General features: G+C 46.4%; 1 protein-coding gene across 11 annotated transcripts in view; it reads left to right on the top strand.

Annotated features, from left to right (window-relative positions):
* INPP4A (inositol polyphosphate-4-phosphatase type I A) overlaps nucleotides 1-21,525 on the top strand; it is a 210,632-nt gene that overhangs the window by 159,678 nt on the left and 29,429 nt on the right. For 8 of the 11 annotated variants that reach the window (XM_045005372.1, XM_045005397.1, XM_045005405.1 and 5 more), the window contains 4 exons: nucleotides 431-614; nucleotides 2,947-3,165; nucleotides 5,880-6,147; nucleotides 21,385-21,417. In XM_045005372.1, the coding sequence (XP_044861307.1) occupies nucleotides 431-614; nucleotides 2,947-3,165; nucleotides 5,880-6,147; nucleotides 21,385-21,417 (704 nt within the window). The remainder of the gene's footprint in view (nucleotides 1-430; nucleotides 615-2,946; nucleotides 3,166-5,879; nucleotides 6,148-21,384; nucleotides 21,418-21,525) is intronic. The other 3 variants (XM_045005413.1, XM_045005389.1, XM_045005360.1) reach the window with 2 other exon arrangements.

Here is a 21,525-nt window from a genome sequence, read left to right as displayed (position 1 = left end):
TGTAGTTAAAGTGATATAGCTGTGTGCAGACAAGGCTAAAATTCCTAACCTGGCAAGGAGATATCAGATGTAACTGTGTAAAGTGTCTGTGTTTTGGGAAGAGGGAGAGTAGAGCAAGCAACCTAAGGAAACTGGTTCTGTCTCTGCTGGCAAAATTTGTCATCCACATTCTCCTCAGAAAATTGTCCCTCCTGTATATGATCTGTGAGCACAGTCATTTAGCATTAGTCATTTTGCATTTGAATGTTTTCATTAAATACAGAGGCGCTCAAGTATAAGTGTTCCTGCTGTTTAATTGCCCATTGGTCTTCCACAGTTAATTGTTAACTTAGGTAAATTTTGTTGTCCGCAATTCCTTTTTCGGCATGAAGAAGTGTGACTAGAGCATTTATACCTACTGATTGTCTTTAAATTGTTTCTTCTTTTTCAGCACTTCAACAAGCTCCCAGTCTATAATATACATACCACAGGACATTATTAGAGCAAAGGAGATTATTGCACAGATCAACACCCTGAAAACTCAAGTCAGTTACTATGCTGAAAGGCTCTCGAGAGCTGCCAAGGATAGATCAGCTAATGGCCTTGAAAGATCACTTGCCATTTTGGCAGATAAGGTATGAGAACAACAAAACAAAATCATTGATAAAAGTGAAGTGAGACACATTCTGAAGCACCCTTTTTTTTGTGAGCTCCCTGAAAAATCCCAAAATAGTCTCTCTTGTAGCCCCACTCAGCCACAATTGGAAGATAAATCCAGATGGGATTTTTGAATTTGCCACCATTTATTCAGGTTTTCTCTTCTCTTCCACTCACTCTTGCCTCCACCTCCTATGGATGGAGTAGTGAGGACTGAGAAAAAAGAGTGATACCTTTTGGCTTCATTCCCCAAGTTTAAAGTATCACCTCCGCCACGTGTCCAGTCACAACATCCCAGAGAAGAAAATCCTAAATTCACTTTCATACTCGTATCTCTATAGCCACTGACTGGTTTGTTGAGGTCATTTCTGAATAAGCTATCATGCAACAGGAACTTGAAGAAACTGGAACACCACAAGGAGTCTTTATCGTTTCATTTGTATAATAATGACATGAACTTGGGGCAAATTGTAGTGATGCTGTTCAATTAATACTTGACTTCTGTAGCCTGATCTATAGATTATGAATAAAAATCCCCGGTTATCACTTTGAGGGTTGACAAGTTCTTGTCCCAAGATCAGGCCCAGTATTATTTAAATTATTATATAGTTGGGAACCCCGATGTGCACAGGTGCAACACTCACATTATAGGAGCTCTTTTATATTTACAAATAAATAATTTATTAATACATTAGCAAAGTCAAAGACACTCTCAGGAAGGTGTATATAGAGATAATACAGAAAGTACATCTGAACATCCATACTCTCACCATCCCTTGCAGAACAACCTGAAATGTTAGCCATTATCTTCCTCGTCATCTTCCTCATCTTCATCAGTGGCTATCTTTCTGGCCCCTCCCAAGGGCTACATCTCTCTACCCCTACTGCCCTGGGATGCCACTTTTATAATATGTGACGCTGACGTTACCATGTCTAATGCATATTCAGTAGGGATTTCTCCCCTCTTCCTTATTTGTATTTCCTCCCCTTACCACTGTTCAGGTGTCCTTCTTCTATAGGTCAGTGTTTTTATGATTTCACCCCATTATCATACACGTCAATTTGTTGTCATGGCACTCTTGCGGTCGGATGTTCCAACCAGAAGTTGGTATCAGTTCATGTTCTGTGGCTGGCTGATGTCATTATGGACAAGATCCCCCCCCCCCACACACACACACACACACACGCTACTTCCAATTCTCCAAAACTTATGAGTTATTTAAGTTTATCTATGCCAAAGCCATAGGCCTCAAGCCTCATGCTAACTGCTGAAGCCAATGACTTGCACGATACAAGCCTGTAGGTTCCTTGCATTACTGCAGAATATAATAAAGCAGAATATAATGCAAAGCAGTGAATATAATAGAGGTAAGCTGGCCCACTGGGCTACACTCCACTCAATAAAAATGGACTGAACAGGCAATCAGAATGAAACTTATTCACAAGGACAAGAACAAATGCAGTTTTGTAGAGTTCTTTCGTTGTAGTATTTTGAGTTCTAAGAAAGCATAGCTAATAAATAAGCAGTACCCTATGACAGAGAATGCATTCGATAGTCAGTTTACTGTATACCCACTTGGGGTGCCTGTATACTTTCCCATAATGCAAGAATGTATATGATGAAATTAACGTTAAAAATATACAGAAGAAAATACTTGTACATAGTGTATATCTGACCTGTGGATTCTCTGCTGCTGGATATTGTCAAGGCACATAGTTTAGTAAGGTTTTTTTTAAAATAGGTGAATAAGAATATTATCTGAAGTTATGTTATCTAGGAGAAAGGTAGGTCAGCAATCCTCATGCTTCAGGGCTTATGTACATCATTTGCCAGAATAAGGAAGAAATTCCCCCCAGGATACAGTATTGCACAATGAGGTGAATGTTTCTTCTGAAGGAACCGACTGAGACGGGATATTAAACTAAATGGAACATTGCCATACCAGAGGAGACCAATTTCTGTGGACTGTATGAAGGTGCCTGTGGTTTTTTTTTGTTTGTTTTTGTTTTGTTTTTTAAGACTATTTCACTTAACAGAAAATGAAGAGCTGGCTCTAGGTAGAGGCACTAGGAACTGTAGATATTTGTTAAATATTCAGCATGTGTAGTCCTAAAATGTCAGTGCACATTTTTGAAAATTACACTTCACATTTTTGCTTCCTGTACATCCTTTTAAGGCCCTGCTGTAAAATAAGCAGCACAAAATGAGGGTAGTGTTTTTTGTTTTGTTTTTTTTAAAGAAAAACTAAGAATGTAGATAAGGATTTAAAATTGAAAATGCTTTCAAATTCTGTTTTCTATTGTTTTTAGACACGGCAGCTTGTCACTGTCTGTGATTGCAAGTTACTGGCAAATTCAATACATGGATTAAATGCTGCAAGGCCAGATTATATAGCCTCAAAGGCATCTCCAACCTCTGGAGAGGGGGAACAAGTGATGCTAAGGAATGATCAAGACACCCTTGTGGCAAGATGGACAGGAAGAAATAGCCGATCTTCTCTGCAGGTGGATTGGCATGAAGAGGAATGGGTAGGTTTGCTGAATGGAGGGATAAGGCCTGCTGATGTCATCTCCTTTTTTCCCTTTTAGTATCTCTTTATTCCCTAGTCCTGTGCCCCTTAGCATGTAGCTACTAGCCACTGGTCACTGATATCTGCAAGTCTTACTTTGGAGCATAACGCTGCATGTTTTAGGTTTGGTCTACACTTAAAATGTAGGCTGATGTAGCTATGGCACTCAGGGGTGTTAAAAATCCACATCCCGTGTGCCATAGCTATGCCAACCTATATTTTAAGTGTAGACGCAATTAGGTTGATGAAAGGATGCTTCGCTCAACCTAGTTACTGTAGCTTAGGGAGGTGGGGTTCTGACAGCAATGGAATAATTCCTTCCATCGCTATAAACCGCATCTATACTACGGGGTATGGTGCCTTAGAAATGCCACTGTAGTCCTCATAGATAGACATGTTAGTTATCCAAAGGGGTCACTGATAAGTATCTTGAAATGTTCCTTTCATCCTCTCTCTGTCTGCCCTTTGATCAGCAGGAGCAGAAGCAGGCATTGAAAAATTAGTCTGAGTCTCTTGCATAATAGCAGAGTCAGATCAGGTCTACATTGCAGACCTATGTTGGTTTAACTATGTTGCTCAGGGATGTGAAATATCAACACCCCTGAGCAACTAAGTTATACAGACCTAACCCCCCGTGTAGACGATGCTATGTCGATGTCTTCTCCCATTGACGTAGCTCCTGCCTCTCGGGGAGGTGGATTAACTATGGCGACAGGAGAACTCTCTCCTGTTGGTGTAGGAGCATCTTCACTTAAGCGCTACAGTGGCACAGCTGCATCAATGCAGCATTTTAAGTGCAGACCTGCCCTCAGTCACTTGGGCCACTTGGCTGTCATGCAGTCAGTTCTATATTGAGAGTTAATTGAGTATTCTTTTTAACTAAACAATTAAGAAACATTGTGCAGGGTGTCCCTTTATCAATCTCCATGCACAGCCAAAAAAGAAGAAAACATAAGAAATAGAACTCTTGCAATATACTCTTAGATATTAGTTATGAAAAACAGCTTTTCAAAGGCTTTCCTGGTTTTTTTAATCTAAATATTTAAGTGAAGTGTCTGTTTGTTTTAATTACGAGCTGCCTTTTAAAAAGGTCACATCAAGAATTAAATGACTTTCCATCTAGTGTTGCCAATTTAAATATGAGAATTGAGCTGTCCTAACAGTGTAGTGTAGTAGAAAGTGAAACGGAAGTGAATGCAATCTTTGTTAAAACTGTTGAAATTGATTAGAATAGTGGTTAACCCTATGAAATACAGGAGGAAAAGAAATAATGTCAAACTGCATTTCAGAGCTACCTCCAAAAGAGACTCTCATAGGGTTGATCCCTTCAGTGGCCTTCAAATGAAGCCCATAAAGTTCATTAGGTTACTAATATTGCACTACAGTTACTTATTCGTTTACTCAGTTAAAAGTATATATTGGATACAAGACACATCATATAACAATGATGTAAACTTTTCCTTCTGTATCTGATGGCTTATTGATTTTACATTCTGCTATAATAGCATGCATGGGAAATTAATGGGTGTGCACCACAGTATCGTGTATTTTTATATTCACATATGTACTCTGTGTGTGAATAGACACACCAGCTACATATACAAATACATGATACTGTGGTATAAGGGTTTTATCAGCATGAGTTTGGGATGGCCACGTTACTCATAAGTGAGTTATACAGGCCGTCCCAAATGAATGCCAATAAAATCTTTATACCACAGCCTCTCTTACAGGAAAATCTTTTAGGAATGTCTTAGTTTTAAAATTTGTTATTGGAACTATTTTTGTATCCCTTCAGCTGTAAATTCAGATTCCTTAGTTAGTTTGGCTAACTTTTTTAGAAGTAGCCTTTGGAAGTCTCCGTTTCTGGGTGCCAGGCTTGGGAGACCTAGAGGCTGATTTTTCAAATTACTGATTACCTACAGTCCTATTGACTTCAGCTGAGGTTGCAGATGTGTGTTCTGAAAACCAGGCCTAAGGTGTCTCAATTCGGGCACCAAAATTAGAGGGCACTTTTGAAAATATTAGCCAATGAGTCAAACTATGCAGGGTTCAAAAGGAAGACACCAAAAACCCTCTAAAATGAACTAAAATAGTCTTTCTGTACCTAAAAATAGCAAGGCTTTAAAGTAAGCTCTCTCTACCTATTTTAAAGCTAAAAGTGAGTGATGGGTCCCACTGGGAAGCTGGGGACTTCCCTTTCCAGTGGTACTAAGTTCCATTTCTAGTTATGTAAGAACACAGGGCACTGGAATTTAAAGTAACAATTTTTTAGGGATTGAAAAGCTGTCACTGGCCCAGGACTAAACTTTATCCACATTTGGCTGAAGGAGGAGGAAACATTTTCCCTGTTAGGTTGATTGATTTAAAAAAAAAATGTGCATTTGAAGTTGAAATAATACCTGGGGAGATGGATTAGTGGGCAGATGGCTTAAGAGAGTTAGAATTGTATGACAAATTTATCTCACAGCTCTGCAGCTTACCATTTGGATTTCACTTTAACTTATATAGATACATATGGAGTATGTATGTATAAATGCAATGGCAAAGTGCAAACGTTCCTAAGCAGTTGTGTCTAGAACCACAGCAGGCAAAGTATCTCCTTTTTGCAAATATACTTGTCATCTAATGTTGGGATCTTCTTAATTGAAAAGGGGATGTTTTTCTTTCAAGGAAAAAGTTTGGTTGAATGTTGACAAAAGTCTGGAGTGCATTATTCAGAGAGTGGACAAACTTCTCCAGAAAGAGCGTTTGCACAGTGATAGCTGTGAAGATGTTTTCCAGTGTGACATCAGCTGTACTAGTAAGAAAGGTAATCGGGATACTCGTGCCTACTGGATAAATCCAAAAGGCTTAGATGAGACCTCATCCTCACCACCATCATCCTCACCACCATCTTCAACCATATCATCCTCTGCATGCCATTCTCACAGAAACACAAGTGCGTATGACAGACACTGCTTTGCTGTATGTTGGCATATTTCTTAAATCTTTTAATTCATCTTTCTGTCAAATTCTACATTTTTTAAATAGACAGGATACCAGACAAAGGGGCCTGGGTGAGTTTGGAGTGGCTAACCTTTGAAGTGAAATCCTGGCCCCACTGAAATCAATGGCAAAACTCCCATTGACTCCAGTGGGATCAGGATTTCACCCTTGATGTTTTGAGAGCTGAGATTCCAGATTTCAAATGAATAGAATGAATCTGGAAAGCATCATAGCCTGATATACTCAGCATATAGGTCAGGCTGTGGCAGTTATGCCAATACCTCATTACTTTTTCTTTTGGCATCAGCTTGTCTGCTGCCTCAGGGCAATCCCAGTGTACCTTTTAAAAGATAAAATAAAACATGAAAGTGGCCCAGGCACTAATACAACGCTGATGAACAGAGCTGAGCTGCCAGAGTGTGATGCCAAATGAGAGTGCAGGAAAGATGGAAAAGAAGTACTGCTGGGTGAGAGGTTCCAGAAGAGTGAGCTAAGAACAGATAGGTGCATTAGGTTTTTAAGATGTGTATGATATTTATCCTCATACTGATCTGCTCATCAAGTGAATGAGTATCTCTCAGGTGAATGAGGGACCTGGTGATGATTGAGGATAACATGCTCTTGTTCCTACCATTTATTTATGAAGGGCAGCAGCGTGTAGTGGACTGAGCACTTGACTAGGAGCCAGGAACTCTTGAATTCTACATCTGGCTCTGCCGCTGATTTGCTGTATGGCCTTGGGCAGGTCACTTATGCTTATTTTTTCAAGTCTGAGTACCTTAAAGTGAGGCAGTTAAATCTGTACATAGGTACCTAAATCAAAGTGATCTGAATTTCAGAAGTGCCAAAGTCGTAGTTCCCACTGAAGTCAATGAGAATTTGAAAATCAAGCTACTTTGACCTACGTGGCTAAATACGCATTTAGGTGCCTACATACAGGCACCTTTGGAACATTTTGGCTGTAATCTCTTCAGGTGTCAGTTCACCCATCTGTAAAATGGCAGAGTAGGCAAAATGCTTTCAGGGGCCCTGAGGAATAGGGAAGGGCAAAGCACACTTACTAGTGGCCTCTGCAACACGTTTTGAAAATGTGTAGTGGGTGCTCCCTCTCACCCTTCCACTAGTGCAATTCTCCAGGCACCCTCTACCCCAACAGACTTACTGGCGGCCAGTCGGGGCTGTCAGTAGTGCTAGTAGTACGTCTGCTGATGGTTTTGTCCTGTTAGGAAGCATGAGGGAAGGAGGGGTTCCTGGCAAGTTTTCCCCCCTTACCACCAATGTGGTTGTCTGGGGCAGTTATAATATAGGGCCCAATCAAACTGCCTTTTCAGTGAGTTAAATGGCAGTTGGATCAGCCTTAAGTTGTAACTGTGAACTTATCTGTATATTAGCATGTATAAACTGACTGAAAATAATGCATGCAGCTATTTTAAAAGTAATTGTTGGTTTGCATGGTAAGGTTGCCTTAAAATTGGCTCAAGCATTTAAGCAAAGTTACGGTAATATTTGGTATCAAAGTAATCAATCAGTCGGATTTTATAGTACAAGCATAAAACGTAGGAAAGAAAAGATCATTCTAGTCTATTCTCCTGCTAGTGCAGCTGTAAACTAAATAACACTATCAAAACTATAGGTTTAATTGGTGCTAAATATATTGTAAATAAATAATGCCTTAAGCATGTGAGTGAGAGAAATTCTTAAACTAATCCTACTTTGAAGCTCCATTTTAGGTTTACAAATTTTCTACACTTGCAAGTTTTCATGATGATCATTTTCATAGAACAGATCAAGCAGTGGTTAGTCTCAGAAAAGGTCATTTGGGTTTTGAACATTTCCATGTTTCATACTCTGTGGTATTTCATGCCTCTTCCTTCCACTATTTTTGCATGCCTGTGACTTCATGTTCATTCCACTATTAATATTTTAGTACAGTAAGAGAACTTAAAAACTAAACAACATTTGTATTAAAAATTAACTTTTTAACAGCATATAGTATAGAATTGAATGTCTGTTACATATGATTTGCTGAATGTTCTAAATTGCCGAGTTTTTTCCTGAGAATATCCTACATTTCTGGGTATTTTGTATTAATAAGCTATCATATTAGAATTGAGTATTTTCTTTCCACTTCAATTATTTGAGCATCAGAACAACAATTACATAAATTGATATTTGCTTAAATAATATATATGAAGGGAACATGTGAATGTATATGCCATTAAGATCTATGGATCCAAGGTAATTTGTAAATATAACTTTAAAATAGTCTTAGTAGAGAAGACTACTTAGTAGACCTCTCACACTGATTGATTGCTTTATAGCACACAGGAGCTGGAAGGTGGACTCCTTTAACTTATTGATCATATATGTTAAATAGAGAGCATTTTAGTAAAATATATTGCTCTGTTTTAGAGTGATCTAGTAACAAATGTGTGTGGCAATATATTCTGTTTATTCACTCATTGAACCTTTCCTGGCCACTTATTGGTTGAGAACAGTATAGAATCATAGAATCATAGAATTCAAGATCAGAAGGGACCAATATGATCATCTAGTCTGACCTCCTGCAAGATGCAGGCCACATAAGCCGATCCCCCCCACTCCTTTAGCAAGCGACCCCTGCCCCATGCTTCGGAGGAAGGCGAAAAACCTCCAGGGCCACAGCCAATCTACCCTGGAGGAAAATTCCTTCCCGACCCCAAATATGGCGGTCAGCTGAACCCCGAGCATGCGGGCAAGACTCTCCAGCCATACCCTCTAGAAAAAGGTTAAGAATATCATATCATTGACCCATGTACTATTTACCAGTGCGGCACTTAATTAACCTATTGACTAAGCCCGGTATCCTATCATACCATCTCCTCCATAAACTTATCTAGCTTAATCTTAAAGTCATGGAGGTCCTTCGCCCCCACTGTTTCCCTCGGTAGACTGTTCCAGTATTGCACTCCCCTGATAGTTAGAAACCTTCGTCTAATTTCAAGCCTAAATTTCCTGACTGACAATTTATATCCGTTTGTCCTCGTGTCCACATTAGCACTGAGCTGAAATAATTCCTCTCCTTCCCTGGTATTTATCCCTCTGATATATTTAAAGAGTGCAATCATATCTCCTCTTATCCTTCTTTTGGTTAGGGAAAACAAACCGAGCTCCTCAAGTCTCCTTTCATACGACAGGCCTTCCATTCCTCGGACCATTCTAGTGGCCCTTCTTTGTACCCGTTCCAGTTTGAATTCATCCTTCTTAAACATGGGAGACCAAAACTGCACACAATACTCCAGATGAGGTCTCACCAACGCCTTATATAACGGGACTAGCACCTCCTTATCCCTACTAGAAATACCTCGCCTAATGCATCCCAAGACCGCATTTGCTTTTTTAACGGCCACATCACATTGCCTGCTCATAGTCATCCTACGATCAACCAGGACTCCTAGGTCCTTCTCCTCCTCCGTTACTTGCAACTGGTGCGTCCCTAGCTTATAACTAAAATTCTTGTTAGTCATCCCTAAATGCATAACCTTACACTTCTCACTATTGAATTTCATCCTGTTACTAATACTCCAGTTTACAAGGTCATCCAAATCTCCCTGGAGGATATCCCGATCCTTTTCCGAATTGGCAATACCTCCCAACTTGGTGTCGTCCGCAAACTTTATCAGCCCACTCCTACTCTTGGTTCCCAGGTCAGCAATAAATAGATTGAATAAAATCGGACCCAAAACCGAACCTTGAGGAACTCCACTGGTAACCCCCCTCCAACCCGACAGTTCCCCCTTCAATACTACCCTCTGCAGTCTCCCCTTTAACCAGCTCCTTATCCACCTCTGGATTTTCATTTCAATCCCCATCTTTTCCAATTTAACCAGTAATTCCTCATGCGGTACCGTATCAAACGCCTTACTGAAATCCAGATATATTAGATCCACCGCATTTCCCTTGTCTAAAAAATCTGTTACTTTCTCAAAGAAGGAGATCAGGTTGGTTTGGCACGATCTACCTTTCGTAAATCCATGCTGTAAACTATCCCAGTTGCCATCGGCCTCCTGCTCCGTAACCACTCTCTCTTTTAAAATTTTTTCCATGACTTTGCATACTACAGATGTTAAACTAACAGGCCTGTAGTTACCTGGGTCACTTTTTTTCCCCTTCTTGAATATAGGAACTACATTAGCTAATCTCCAGTCTAACGGCACAATCCCCGAATTTAGAGATTTATTAAAAATCATCGCTAACGGGCTAGCAATATCACTCGCTAATTCCCTTAATATTCTAGGGTGAAGATTATCCGGACCCCCCGATTTACTTCCGTTAAGCTGTTCAAGTTTGGTTTCCACCTCCGATACCGTAATGTCTACCCCCATATCCTCATTCCCATCGGTCCCTCTATCACTATTCCTTAGCCCTTCGTTAGCCTCATTGAAGACCGAGGCAAAATATTTGTTCAGATATTGTGCCATTCCAAGATTATCCCTAATCTCCACTCCGTTCAAAGTTTTAAGCGGTCCCACTTCTTCTTTCTTGGTTTTCTTCCTATTTATATGGCTAAAAAACCTTTTGCTATTGGTTTTAATCCCCTTCGCTAGGTCCATCTCCACCCGTCGCTTTGCCTTTCTCACTGCTTCCCTACACCCTCTGACCTCAATAAGGTAGGTTTCTTTGCTGATCCCTCCCATTTTCCACTCCTGGTACGCTTTCTGTTTTTTCTTAATGACCCCTCTGAGACGCTTGCTCATCCAGCTCGGTCTAAAACCGCTACCTACGAGCCGTTTTCCCTTTCTCGGGATACATGCCTCTGACATCTCCTGCAACTTCAACCTGAAGTAACCCCAGGCGTCATCTGCCTTTAGATCCCTAAATATGTTAGTCCAGTCCACTTCCCTAACTAGTCGCCTTAGTTTTGTAAAGTTAGCCCTTTTGAAATCGTAAACCCTAGTCTCAGATGCAATATTGATTATCCTCTCATTTATTTTGAAACAAATTAGCTCATGATCACTCGAGCCAAGGTTGTCCCCTACAACTATTTCCTCAACAAGGTCCTCGTTACTTACCAAAACCAGATCTAAAATGGCATCCCCCCTCGTTGGTTCAGCAACCACTTGATGAAGGAATTCATCAGCTATCACGTCTAGGAAAAGCTGAGCCCTGTTATTATTACTAGCATTTGTTTCCCAATCTATATCCGGGAAGTTAAAATCCCCCATGATCAAGCAGTTCCTATTAGTGTTTACCTCCTTAAAAACATTAAAGAGCTCTCTATCCGTCTCCAGGCTAGATCCCAGCGGTCTATAGCACACCCCAATCACTATCCCGGGTGAGGCTCTAGTAGTTTTCTTCCCCAATGTGACCATTGCCCAGACAGACTCCGTATTATCCATTGCATTGCTAGTTATTTCATTACATTTCACCTCATTATTAATATACAATGCTACTCCCCCACCTTTACCTTTGCATCGGTCTTTCCTAAACAGCACATACCCTTCCATACCTGTACTCCAGTCATGGCTACCGTTCCACCATGTTTCGGTTATTCCTACGATATCCGGTTTCAATTCTCGGACCAAGAGCTCCAGTTCCTCCATTTTATTACCTAAGCTTCTCGCATTGGTGAACAAACATCCTAATTTTTGCTGTTGGGCTCCTCTCACTCTTTTCACCCAACTCGATAGGGACACAGTACTACCAGCATGACCTGTAGATCTAGTATCCGTCCCCCCCCCTCTTCCTTAAACCTGCCTGTCCCCCTCTAGCTATATCTGTTGTTATCTTGTTGTTCTCACTCCCAATGTATAAATTTGGCGTGGAGAGCACCAGGACCTCTCCCAACCGTCTCCCCTCAGTGTCTAGTTTAAAGCTCTTTTAATCAGATGAGCCAGCCTCCCTCCTAGAAGTCTACTTCCTTCCCTACTTAGGTGGAGCCCATCCCGTGAGAACAGTTGTCTGTCCCCAAAAGCCTCCCAGTGCCCATACATCCCAAAGCCCTCCTTGTAACACCACTCCCTCAGCCAACTGTTAATTGTCACGATCCTCTCACCCCTTTGGCGCCCTTCCCTAGGGACAGGTAGGATCCCACTGAAGATCACCTGAGCCTCAATTTCCTTGAGCGTCTTACCCAACCTGGCATAGTCTCCCTTGATCCTGTCTAGCGAGAATCTAGCAGTGTCATTCGTTCCCACATGAAGGATGACCAAAGGGTTCTTACCTGCTCCTCTTAGGATCCTTTTCAACCTCAGGTCCACATCCCGTATTTTAGCGCCCGTAGACAGCACACCCTTCTGTTCTCCGGATCGGCCCTGGTCACAGGCCTGTCCAACCTTCTCAGTATGGAATCCCCAATCACGTAGACCTGCCTTTGCCTGGGGATAGTGCGGTCCTCTAACCTATCCCCCGTCCCCCCTCGTTGCACGCTCCTTCCATTCCTATCATCCCTTGTGGTTTCCCTTAAGCCATCCTGTAACCTCCCTGGGCCCAAACTTGGTGCTGTCTCCATAGACTCCTCCCCTCTTTCTATGGGGCTGGCCGCTCGTCTCTTTTTCCTTGGCCTCCCACCGTCAGCTACCACCTGCTGTACCCCTTCCTCATTCTCCAGACCTTCAAACCTGTTCCTTAGCTCTATTTCCCCCTCACTGGCTCTCCTTTTCCTCGGCCTGCTTCTCACGGTCACATGCTTCCACCGCCCATCGTCCTCGTCTGGCGGTCCCCCCTCGTTGGCCTTAGCCCCTGCTTCCCCCTGTGCCCCTGGGCGTTCCCGTTCAGTTACTGCTTGCCATTGCTCCATCAGCTGCTCGAACCCCCTTCTATTCTCTATCAGGGTTTCTACCTGCAGCTCTAGGCCCTGGATCTTTTCTTCCAGCAGCTCTATTAGGCAGCACTTCATGCATATATAGTACTGCTCTGGGTCCCCCGCTAGAACCAGGTACATACCGCAGCTGCTGCATGCTCTCATCCTCGGTGTATCCTCTGCGGCTTGGCTCATGGCTGCTGCTGTCCCGGCCTCGCTCGGTGCTTGTACCTAGGGAAACACAGGGGACACGGCGCGGCCCCCTTCCACCTCCCCCTGCAAACTCCCACTCAAACTCCCCTGTTAGCAGCCCTGTTTGCTGCCTCCTGTGCCGCTGCCTGGCTGGGCGGCCACTTTTATAGGCCCCTCCTAGCCTGGCTCCACCCCCTAATCAGGGCTCAGCCAATCCAGGCTCGGCTGCCCCTTCAGCAGTCTGCCCCTCCGGGCCTCTACAGAGAGAGACAAACACTACACAAACAGACGCAAAGACACTCACCTGCTCCTCCAATGGGAACTCCCACTCAAACTCCCCTGTTAGCAGCCCTGTTTGCTGCCTCCTGTGCCGCTGCTCGCAGCTGTGCCGCTGCCTGGCTGGGCGGCCGCTTTTATAGGCCCCTCCTAGCCTGGCTCCACCCCCTAATCAGGGCTCAGCCAATCCAGGCTCGGCTGCCCCTTCAGCAGTCTGCCCCTCCGGGCCTCTACAGAGAGAGACAAACACTGCTCCTCCAATGGGAACTCCCACTCAAACTCCCCTGTTAGCAGCCCTGTTTGCTGCCTCCTGTGCCGCTGCTCGCAGTAACATGATGAGTCAATAAATTTCAGTGTGCACACTTGTGCTCAACTCATTAGGTGTCTCATGTGAATAAATTCAGTGTTAACATTCGGAGTACTGAAACCTGAAGTTTTCCAAAACACGTTTTGGATTTTTAATTAAAAGAACTAGAGAGAAACTGGTGTAGCTGTGGATGAAATGTGGTCAGAAGTCATGGCCATGCAGGAAGATTTATGTCAAAACAGTTTTAGAACAGCCCTTTTCTTTAAAACTGTGCCTACAGCTTTTAATATTGCTTCACCCACTTCTACTCTGGATCTTAACATTCATTTCATATGAAAATGAACTTAGATGCATCTCCTTACCGTTTTGTCCAGCAGAAAATATCTGTAGCCATCTGGAACTCTACCCCCATCCTCACCCCCAAAACAACCTCCTCCCTACAACCTTCTCACTTAAACCACACCATCAGGAATAGCTGACGTAAATATGCCCTGAAGGTGCATGAACTTGGATGCTGTTAGATGAGGGAATACAGCAAGTTCCAGAGTTGTGGGCACTCTGCCAGGAATGCCCTTCCCGTCTCCCAGTTGTATAAATCTGTCAATCTGAGTGTTGATCCCAGCTGTAAGATTATGAGGAGAGAAGCAGTTTCTGAAGTAGCCTGGACCCCAGCTGTTCCATAGGTCAAAACCAACTACTTGAATTGTACCAGAAATGAATTGGAAGCCACTGCAAATAGAGTGCCTGACAGCACTTTGTAGACAGCACTATGTCAATGGGAGGGCTTCGCCCATCAACATAGATACCTCCTCTCAGGGAGGTTGGTTAACTACGCTGACAGAAGAAACTCTCCCTTTGGCATAGGAGCCTCTTCACATACAGAACTACAGTAGTGCTGTATGTGAAGACAAGCCCTCAGAAGCATCACATTTCCTTGACTGACATGCATCTAGAATAGAAATACCCTCCTTTCTGTAAGTACTTGTGTGGGAAACGTATTTAATTTATTTAACCATGACCATTGGCTAGAGATTAATAATAATTCAGGATTAAAGAAACAAGAAAAAAACCCAAACAGTTCTAAATTTGGTGAAAGTGGCATGAAAGCACTGTTGAAAGTATTTTCCATGCTTATTCTAAGGGTGAATTGTTGTGAAGGGAAACATTGTCTGAAACAGTGAAAGGAGAGACTTATCCAGAAAGCTGAAGAAATATTTTAGAAGTAAAATGTTGCAATAGACTCAGATATTTGCTTCTTCGAGTGATTGCTCATGTGTATCCCACAATAGGTGTGCGTGTTCGCCATGTGCACTGGTGCTGGAAGTTTTTCCCCTAACAGTACCCGTAGGGGAGCACCCCAGCGACCCCTGGAGTGGCACCTCCATGTCGCGGTATATGGGGCGCTGCACGCTCCCCCCACCCTCAGTTCCTTCTTGCTGCCAGTGAAGGTGCTTTGGAACTGCTCTGCTCCAGCTTTGCTGTAGCTCATTCCCAAAACTGTTTGTTCGTTCAGTGGATGGTACCTGTAATTAATTAGTTAGTTTAGTTTAGCTAGAGTGCCCTGGCCGGAGCGTCCCCCGAGTTTTAAGTCGTGCAACACTTGTAGGCGTTCTATGCCACTGAGTGATCCGCACGCGGACTGTCCGCAGTGTTTGGGAGAAACCCATCTCAGTGATCGCTGCAAGATTTGCAAGTCGTTTAAGCCTCGGACCAAGAGAGAAAGGGACATTAGGCTCCGGGCTATTCTGATGGAGTCGGCGCTGACCCCGGCTCCGGCGCACCGCTCCAAGTCAGCACCGGGCACCGCGGTGTCAGTGTGTGGTGACCCTTTGGCGCCATTGATTAGTCGGCACTGCTCCCTGTCCACGGGGCACACCAAGAAGGCTAGAAAGAGGCCTTCTTCACTGCAGCACCAGACTAAACCGGGACAGAGGCTAGACCCAGGTCGAGCAGTCCTCGATCCCCACTGGCCACTAGGCCTCCGACTCAAGTCAGGCGGAGTAGCCCGGATCTCCGGGTGCCCTTGATGCAGGAGGCCCTGCAAGTGGCCCGGGACCTTAAGTCCATGCTGGTACCAGGAGCACCGCCGATGTCGGCCCTGTGCTCCAGTGGCAAGCCGCCGCTGGGATCTCCGCAGTCACCCCCAGCTCGGTACCGGTCTCAGTTGAGAGAACGTTCCTGACACAGTTCGCCACCCAGCAACCATTCAGGGCAAAGTCCACGTGGATCGCCCTCGACGCCCACCAGGCTGTCTGGTTGGGTTCCATCGACCGAGACTCTAAGCACCAATCTGCCTCGAGGAGCGAACACTGACGGGACCAAGGCAGACATTGCCAAAGGTCCTCGTCTCGGAGGGATTTTTGTAGCCGGTCACGGCACGGATGTCGATGTCATTCCCGTTTGGCATCCCGCTCCAGAACCCCGCCATGGCACCACCTCCGCAGTCCCGGTCATCGATTGCTGGACCTGATTGTGGAGCAGCTGTTACCAATGGTACCGGTCCTCCACATCAGGATCGCAGTCCCATGGTCGGCATCACTCCCAGCGTCACCACTCCTCCCGGTCCGTGGACAGAGACAGGTCATATGTCTTCCTGGCCTCCCTTCGTAGTCGTCCATCGATGGGCCCCATGGCTGGCCCAATGGTACCAGTGGGCACCATGGCCTCCTACGCAGCCCCCCGTGAGGGCTCGCTCAGTGGCCGGAGCCTCAGAAGGACCATTGGCCTCCCTCTCCAGACCTCCGAGGAAGGAGTCGGTGAGATGTGCATCCTCGGCACCATGCCCAGAGACCGACCAGGTGGTGGACCTACCGGTGCCAGTGGACATCAAAATACCGTGCTGGCCTCCTCGCCCTCCCCGGATGTGGTGATTACGCCCCCGCCTCCCTCTGTTCCACGGGATGACTTTAGGGCCCTGTAGCAGGGTGGACCCTGCTCCTGCTGTGAGGGGTTTAAAAGCAGCCTGGCAGGGCTTGAGAGCTGCTGCTTTAGGCTGGGCCTAGCTGCAGGGAGCTTAAGACAAGGTACCTAGGGTGAAGCAGGGCTGGGGAAAGGCTGAGGAGCTGGGGAGCTCTGGCCTGGAAAGCCCCAGGCTGCGGCCTAGCAGAGGGCCAACAGGTACTGGGGGTTGCAGAGGGCAGCCCAGGGGTAGGCTAAAGCAGCAGGTCCAAACCCCTTTGCCTGTGATGAGTAGGCTGATACTGCAGTCTGCCCCAGAGTGTGGGGCTAGGCAATGACTGGCAGTAGCCAATACTGAGGCAAGGTGGGGATAGAGGGTGGAGGTTCCCCAAGGAGGGGAGACCCAGAGAGAAAGGGGTTACTGCCAGGGGCAGCACCCCCATGTAAGAGGGCACCGGGTCCAGGGAGGGACACGGGGGCCTGAAGACAGGTGGATCACCGGCCTGCAGAGGGCGCTCCAGCGCTGGACAGAGCTAATTCCCGGAGTCACCAGCAGGAGGCGCCGCGGGGGTGAGTCTGACCCGTTACAGGCCCACAAAGAACTCTTAAAAAGGGTGGCATCAAGCCTCCACCTCCAAGCAGAAGAGATGGAGGAGCCTTCAGACACCTGGTTTAATGTGCTGTCCTCCTCGGCACCAGGCAGGGTGGCCTTCCCTCTCCATGAAGGGGTGGCAAAAATTTCAAATGTCCTGTGACAAACACCAGCCTCATTGGCCCCCAACTCCAAGAGAGAAGAACGCAAGTATTTTGTACCCACCAAGAGGCATGAATACCTATACACCCACCCTGCTCCTAACTCCCTGGTGGTCTAGTTGGTCAACCACAGGGAGTGGCAGGGCCAGCCAGTCCCTACCCCGAAAAGTAAAGATTTGCGGAAGCTGGACTCTTTCGGAAGGAAAATGTATTTATCCTCGAGCTTCCAGTTACGGGTGGCGAACCACCAGGCTCTCCTGGGCTGGTATGAATTCAATCTGTGGGGCTCCCTGCCCAAGTTCGAGGACTCCCTCCAGGAGCGCAACAGGAAGGAGTTCAAAGCACTGGTGGAGGAGGGTACAGCGGCTGCCAGGGCAACCCTGCAGGCAGCTTCGGATGCAGCAGACTCAGCCATGCAGTCCATGGCCTCAGTGGTGTCCATGAGAAGGGCGTCGTGGCTCCTGCTCTCTGGGCTGTCCAGCAAGGTGCAGACCTCCCTGCAGGACCTCCCAGATGACGACAAAGCTCTGTTTGCGGAACAAACAGATACAAAGCTGCATGGCCTGAAAGACTCCCGCACAACTCTCCAGACTCTGGGTCTCTATGTTCCGGCTCTGGCTAAACCTAAGTTCAAGCCGCAGCAGACTCCTGCTCAGGCCACCCACCCAAAATATGAGACCACTTATAAGAAGTCACGGGACTATAAGAGGCTCCCACAGAGGTAGTCTCGCCCTGTCCCCCAGCCTGGGTCCTCCAAGGGCAAGCAAGTGGGGGAAAAGGCGGTTTTGATGGGACGCCTGGGGGCGCCCCACCAGTTCTCATCAGGGATCCACCCCCAATAAAGCGTCCCTTCTCCGAACGGTTGTGTGCGTTCCTCCCAGAGTGGTCCTCAACACCATCTCCCGGGGCTACACCCTCTGGTTTACTTCCTCCCCGCCCAACCACCCCCTGTCCTGTCCCTCCTCGCACTAGGCTCTGCTCGAGCAGGAGGTGGGGCGGCTCCTTGGCCTAAGAGCGGTGGAAGCAGTACCTGGGGAGTTCAAAGTCAAGGGATACTACTCCCGCTATTTCCTTATCCCAAAGGGGGCTCAGGCCCATCTTGGACCTGCGACGCCTAAACCAGTACATGATGAAGCTCACGTTCTGCATGGTCTCCCTGGCCTTCATCATTCCCTCCCTGGATCCCGGGGACTGGTACACCGCCCTTGATCTGCAGGACGCATACTTCCACATTCATATATTCGAGGGGCATAGCACGAGTGGTCCCTCCACCCAGAGGTGGTGCACAGACTTTTCCAAGTGTGGGGAACTCCCCAGGTGGATCTGTTCATGACTCGGCAGAACTGTCGCTGTCCCTGGTTTTGCTCCGGTGGGGCTGGGACAGGGCGCTATCTCCGGTGCCTTCCTCCTGTCCTGGTCAGGCCAGTTCTCTATGCCTTTCCCCCGTTCCCGCTGATCAGCAAGGTCCTGGAAAAGATAAAGATGGGCAAGGCCCGGGTCCTTCTGATTGGCCCGGCACGGTCCAGACAGCATTGGTACGGGACCCTCACGGGCCTGCCAGTCGCCCTGCTGTGGCTGTTGCCGTCCCGCCTGCACCTGCTCTCCCAGGACCAGGGCCACCTCCTCCACCCCAACCTAGCGGCACTCCACCTCACAGCATGGCTGCTCAATGGTTAGGTAGTGAGGAGAAGATGTGCTCGGAAGGGGTTCAGCACGTCCTGCTAGAAAGCAGGCGGCCCTCCATGCGCCAAGCCTTGTTGGCAAAGTGGTATCGGTTTTCCAGATCGGCGAACGAGTGGGGTGTTTCCCCGGGGGCTGCCCCGATCCAGCTTATCCTGGACTACCTCCTTCACCTTAGAGCCCAGGGCCTGGCGCCCTCGTCAGTCAAGGTGCATCTGGAGGCCATATCGGCCTTCCACCTGCCAGTGCAGGGCCACCTGGTATTCTCCCATGCTATGACTGGCCAATTCCTTAAGGGGTTGGATCGTCTCTTTCCGTATGTTAGGCCTCCAGTCCCGCAGTGGGACCTAAAATTGGTGTTGGCCCGTCTCACGGGGCCCCTGTTTGATCCACTAGCCATGTGCTCCTGGTCACACCTCTCGTGGAAGGTGGCCTTCCTGGTTGTGATCATGTCGGCTAGGCAAGTCTCAGCGCTCAGGGCCCTGACCTCCAAGCTTCCGTACACGGTGTTCCATAAAGATAATGTCCAGCTCCGCCCACACCCCTCGTTCCTTCCAAAGATGGTCTCCGCCTATCACATGGATCAGGACATTTTTCTGCCAGTCCTCTGCCCCAAACCCCATGTGCCCAGTGAGGAGCGCTGCCTCCACACGCTGGATGTGAGACGGGCTCTGGCTTTCTACCTGGAGCGGACTAAGCCATTCAGAAAGTCCTCGCAACTGTTTGTTGCCTCGGCTAAGCGCATGAAAGGTCAGTCAATCTCCACTCAACAGCTCTCCACCTGGATCACCTTGTGCTTCTCTTATGACTTGGCGGGAATCCCTCCACCACCAATTGAGAAGGCGCACTTGACTCGGGCGCAGGCCTTGTCGGCTGCCTTGTTGGCCCACGTCCCCATTCAGGACATTTGTAGGGCTGCGACGTGGGCTTCAGTTCACTCGTTCACCTCGCACTATGCGATCGTCTCCCAGACCAGGGATGACGCCAGGTTCGGCAGAGCTGTGCTCCGTCATGAGAATTTGTGAACTCCTACCCACCTCCAACAGATATAGCTTGGAATCACCTATTGTGGAATACATATGAGCAATCACTCGAAGAAGAAAAGACAGTTACCTTTTCCGTAACTGGTGATCTTCAAGATGTGTTGCTCATGTCTATTCCACATCCCGCCCTCCTTCCCCTCTGTCAGAGTTGTCTGTCAAGAAGGAACTGAGGGTGGGGGGAGCCCACAGCGACCCTTATACCGCTCCATGGAGGCGCTGCTCCAGGAGTTGCTGGGGTGCTCCCCTATGGGTACTGCTAGGGGAAAAACTTCCAGCACCAGTGCATGTGGTGAGCACGCACACCTATTGTGGAATAGATATGAGCAACACATCTCGAAGAACACCAGTTACGGAAAAGGTAACTGTCTTTTCTAGCTCAGGTGGTAGTCCCCAGGACCACTATTGAATTTGGTATTCTCCTCTATTATCTGCTTCCTTGACTAATAATTCTTGATATTACCATGACACAAGTTTCAGTTTTGTTAATCTACTAAACTAATATTGAATATTTCAGGACACGTTGTGACTGGGGTTATTAAACTTTCACTATATTCCTTTCTGAGGGCTCAATCCTCCCATTGAAGGCAGTGCAAAACTCCCATAAGCTTCAGAGTGGAGTACGTTTGGGCCTTTGATATACGCCCAATACTGGTCAGAGTGAACAGATTTATAAATTGTACAACACAAACTAAATATTATGAAATAGCAGAGTAGTGATTCTCATTACTGTTGCAGTCTGAGTGCATCAATGTTACTGTTACTTTCTGTTAAGTGCTCTGGTACTTTAAATTTATTGCTGATCTTTTGCTGTTCTGTTTTAGCTGCCTTACTGCAAGCTTATTCTACAGTTGCACTGAACCAGTGGTTCTCAAACTATGGTCCGTGGATTGGTGGTCTACGGAACACTTGCTGATGGTCCACAAACAGCAGGCTGGTCTCATGGTACTGGCTTCTCCTCCCTTTTTTCAACTGCCAAATCAAATTTAAAAAGCAGTTAAAATGCTTACATGGGGAAATAATATTAGGGAAGCAATTGCTGTAGTTGCCACATGGTTATTATGTGATCATGAGTAGTTGGGGAGAGGTGGTCCACATAATCATACTGGGAGGAGAGGTAGTCCATGAGGCAATATCTCTGTTAAGTTGTGGTCCACTCTGTGGAAAATGTTTGAGAACCTTGCATTGAGCATTTGAGTTGCTTATGTTGAGACTGTGTTGCTGCTCCTTAATCATGCATGTTGCACCTCCATTTCTGTGCAGATTGCAGCCCCCCTCCTGAAGAGTCCAGCCCAGGTATGTGCGTTTTCCATTCATGGCTTCTGCAAATTGCAATTTTTGTTTGTATTTAACAGTGAAACAAGTGTTTTGCTGATGTGTTATCTAATACTGCATTGGAAAGAT

The sequence above is a fragment of the Mauremys mutica genome, chromosome 1, assembly GCF_020497125.1.
Source record: "Mauremys mutica isolate MM-2020 ecotype Southern chromosome 1, ASM2049712v1, whole genome shotgun sequence".
NCBI classification, from domain to species: domain Eukaryota; kingdom Metazoa; phylum Chordata; order Testudines; family Geoemydidae; genus Mauremys; species Mauremys mutica.
The sequence above is the reverse complement of the archived record's forward strand: the minus strand, read 5'-3'. Positions and strand labels throughout refer to the sequence as shown.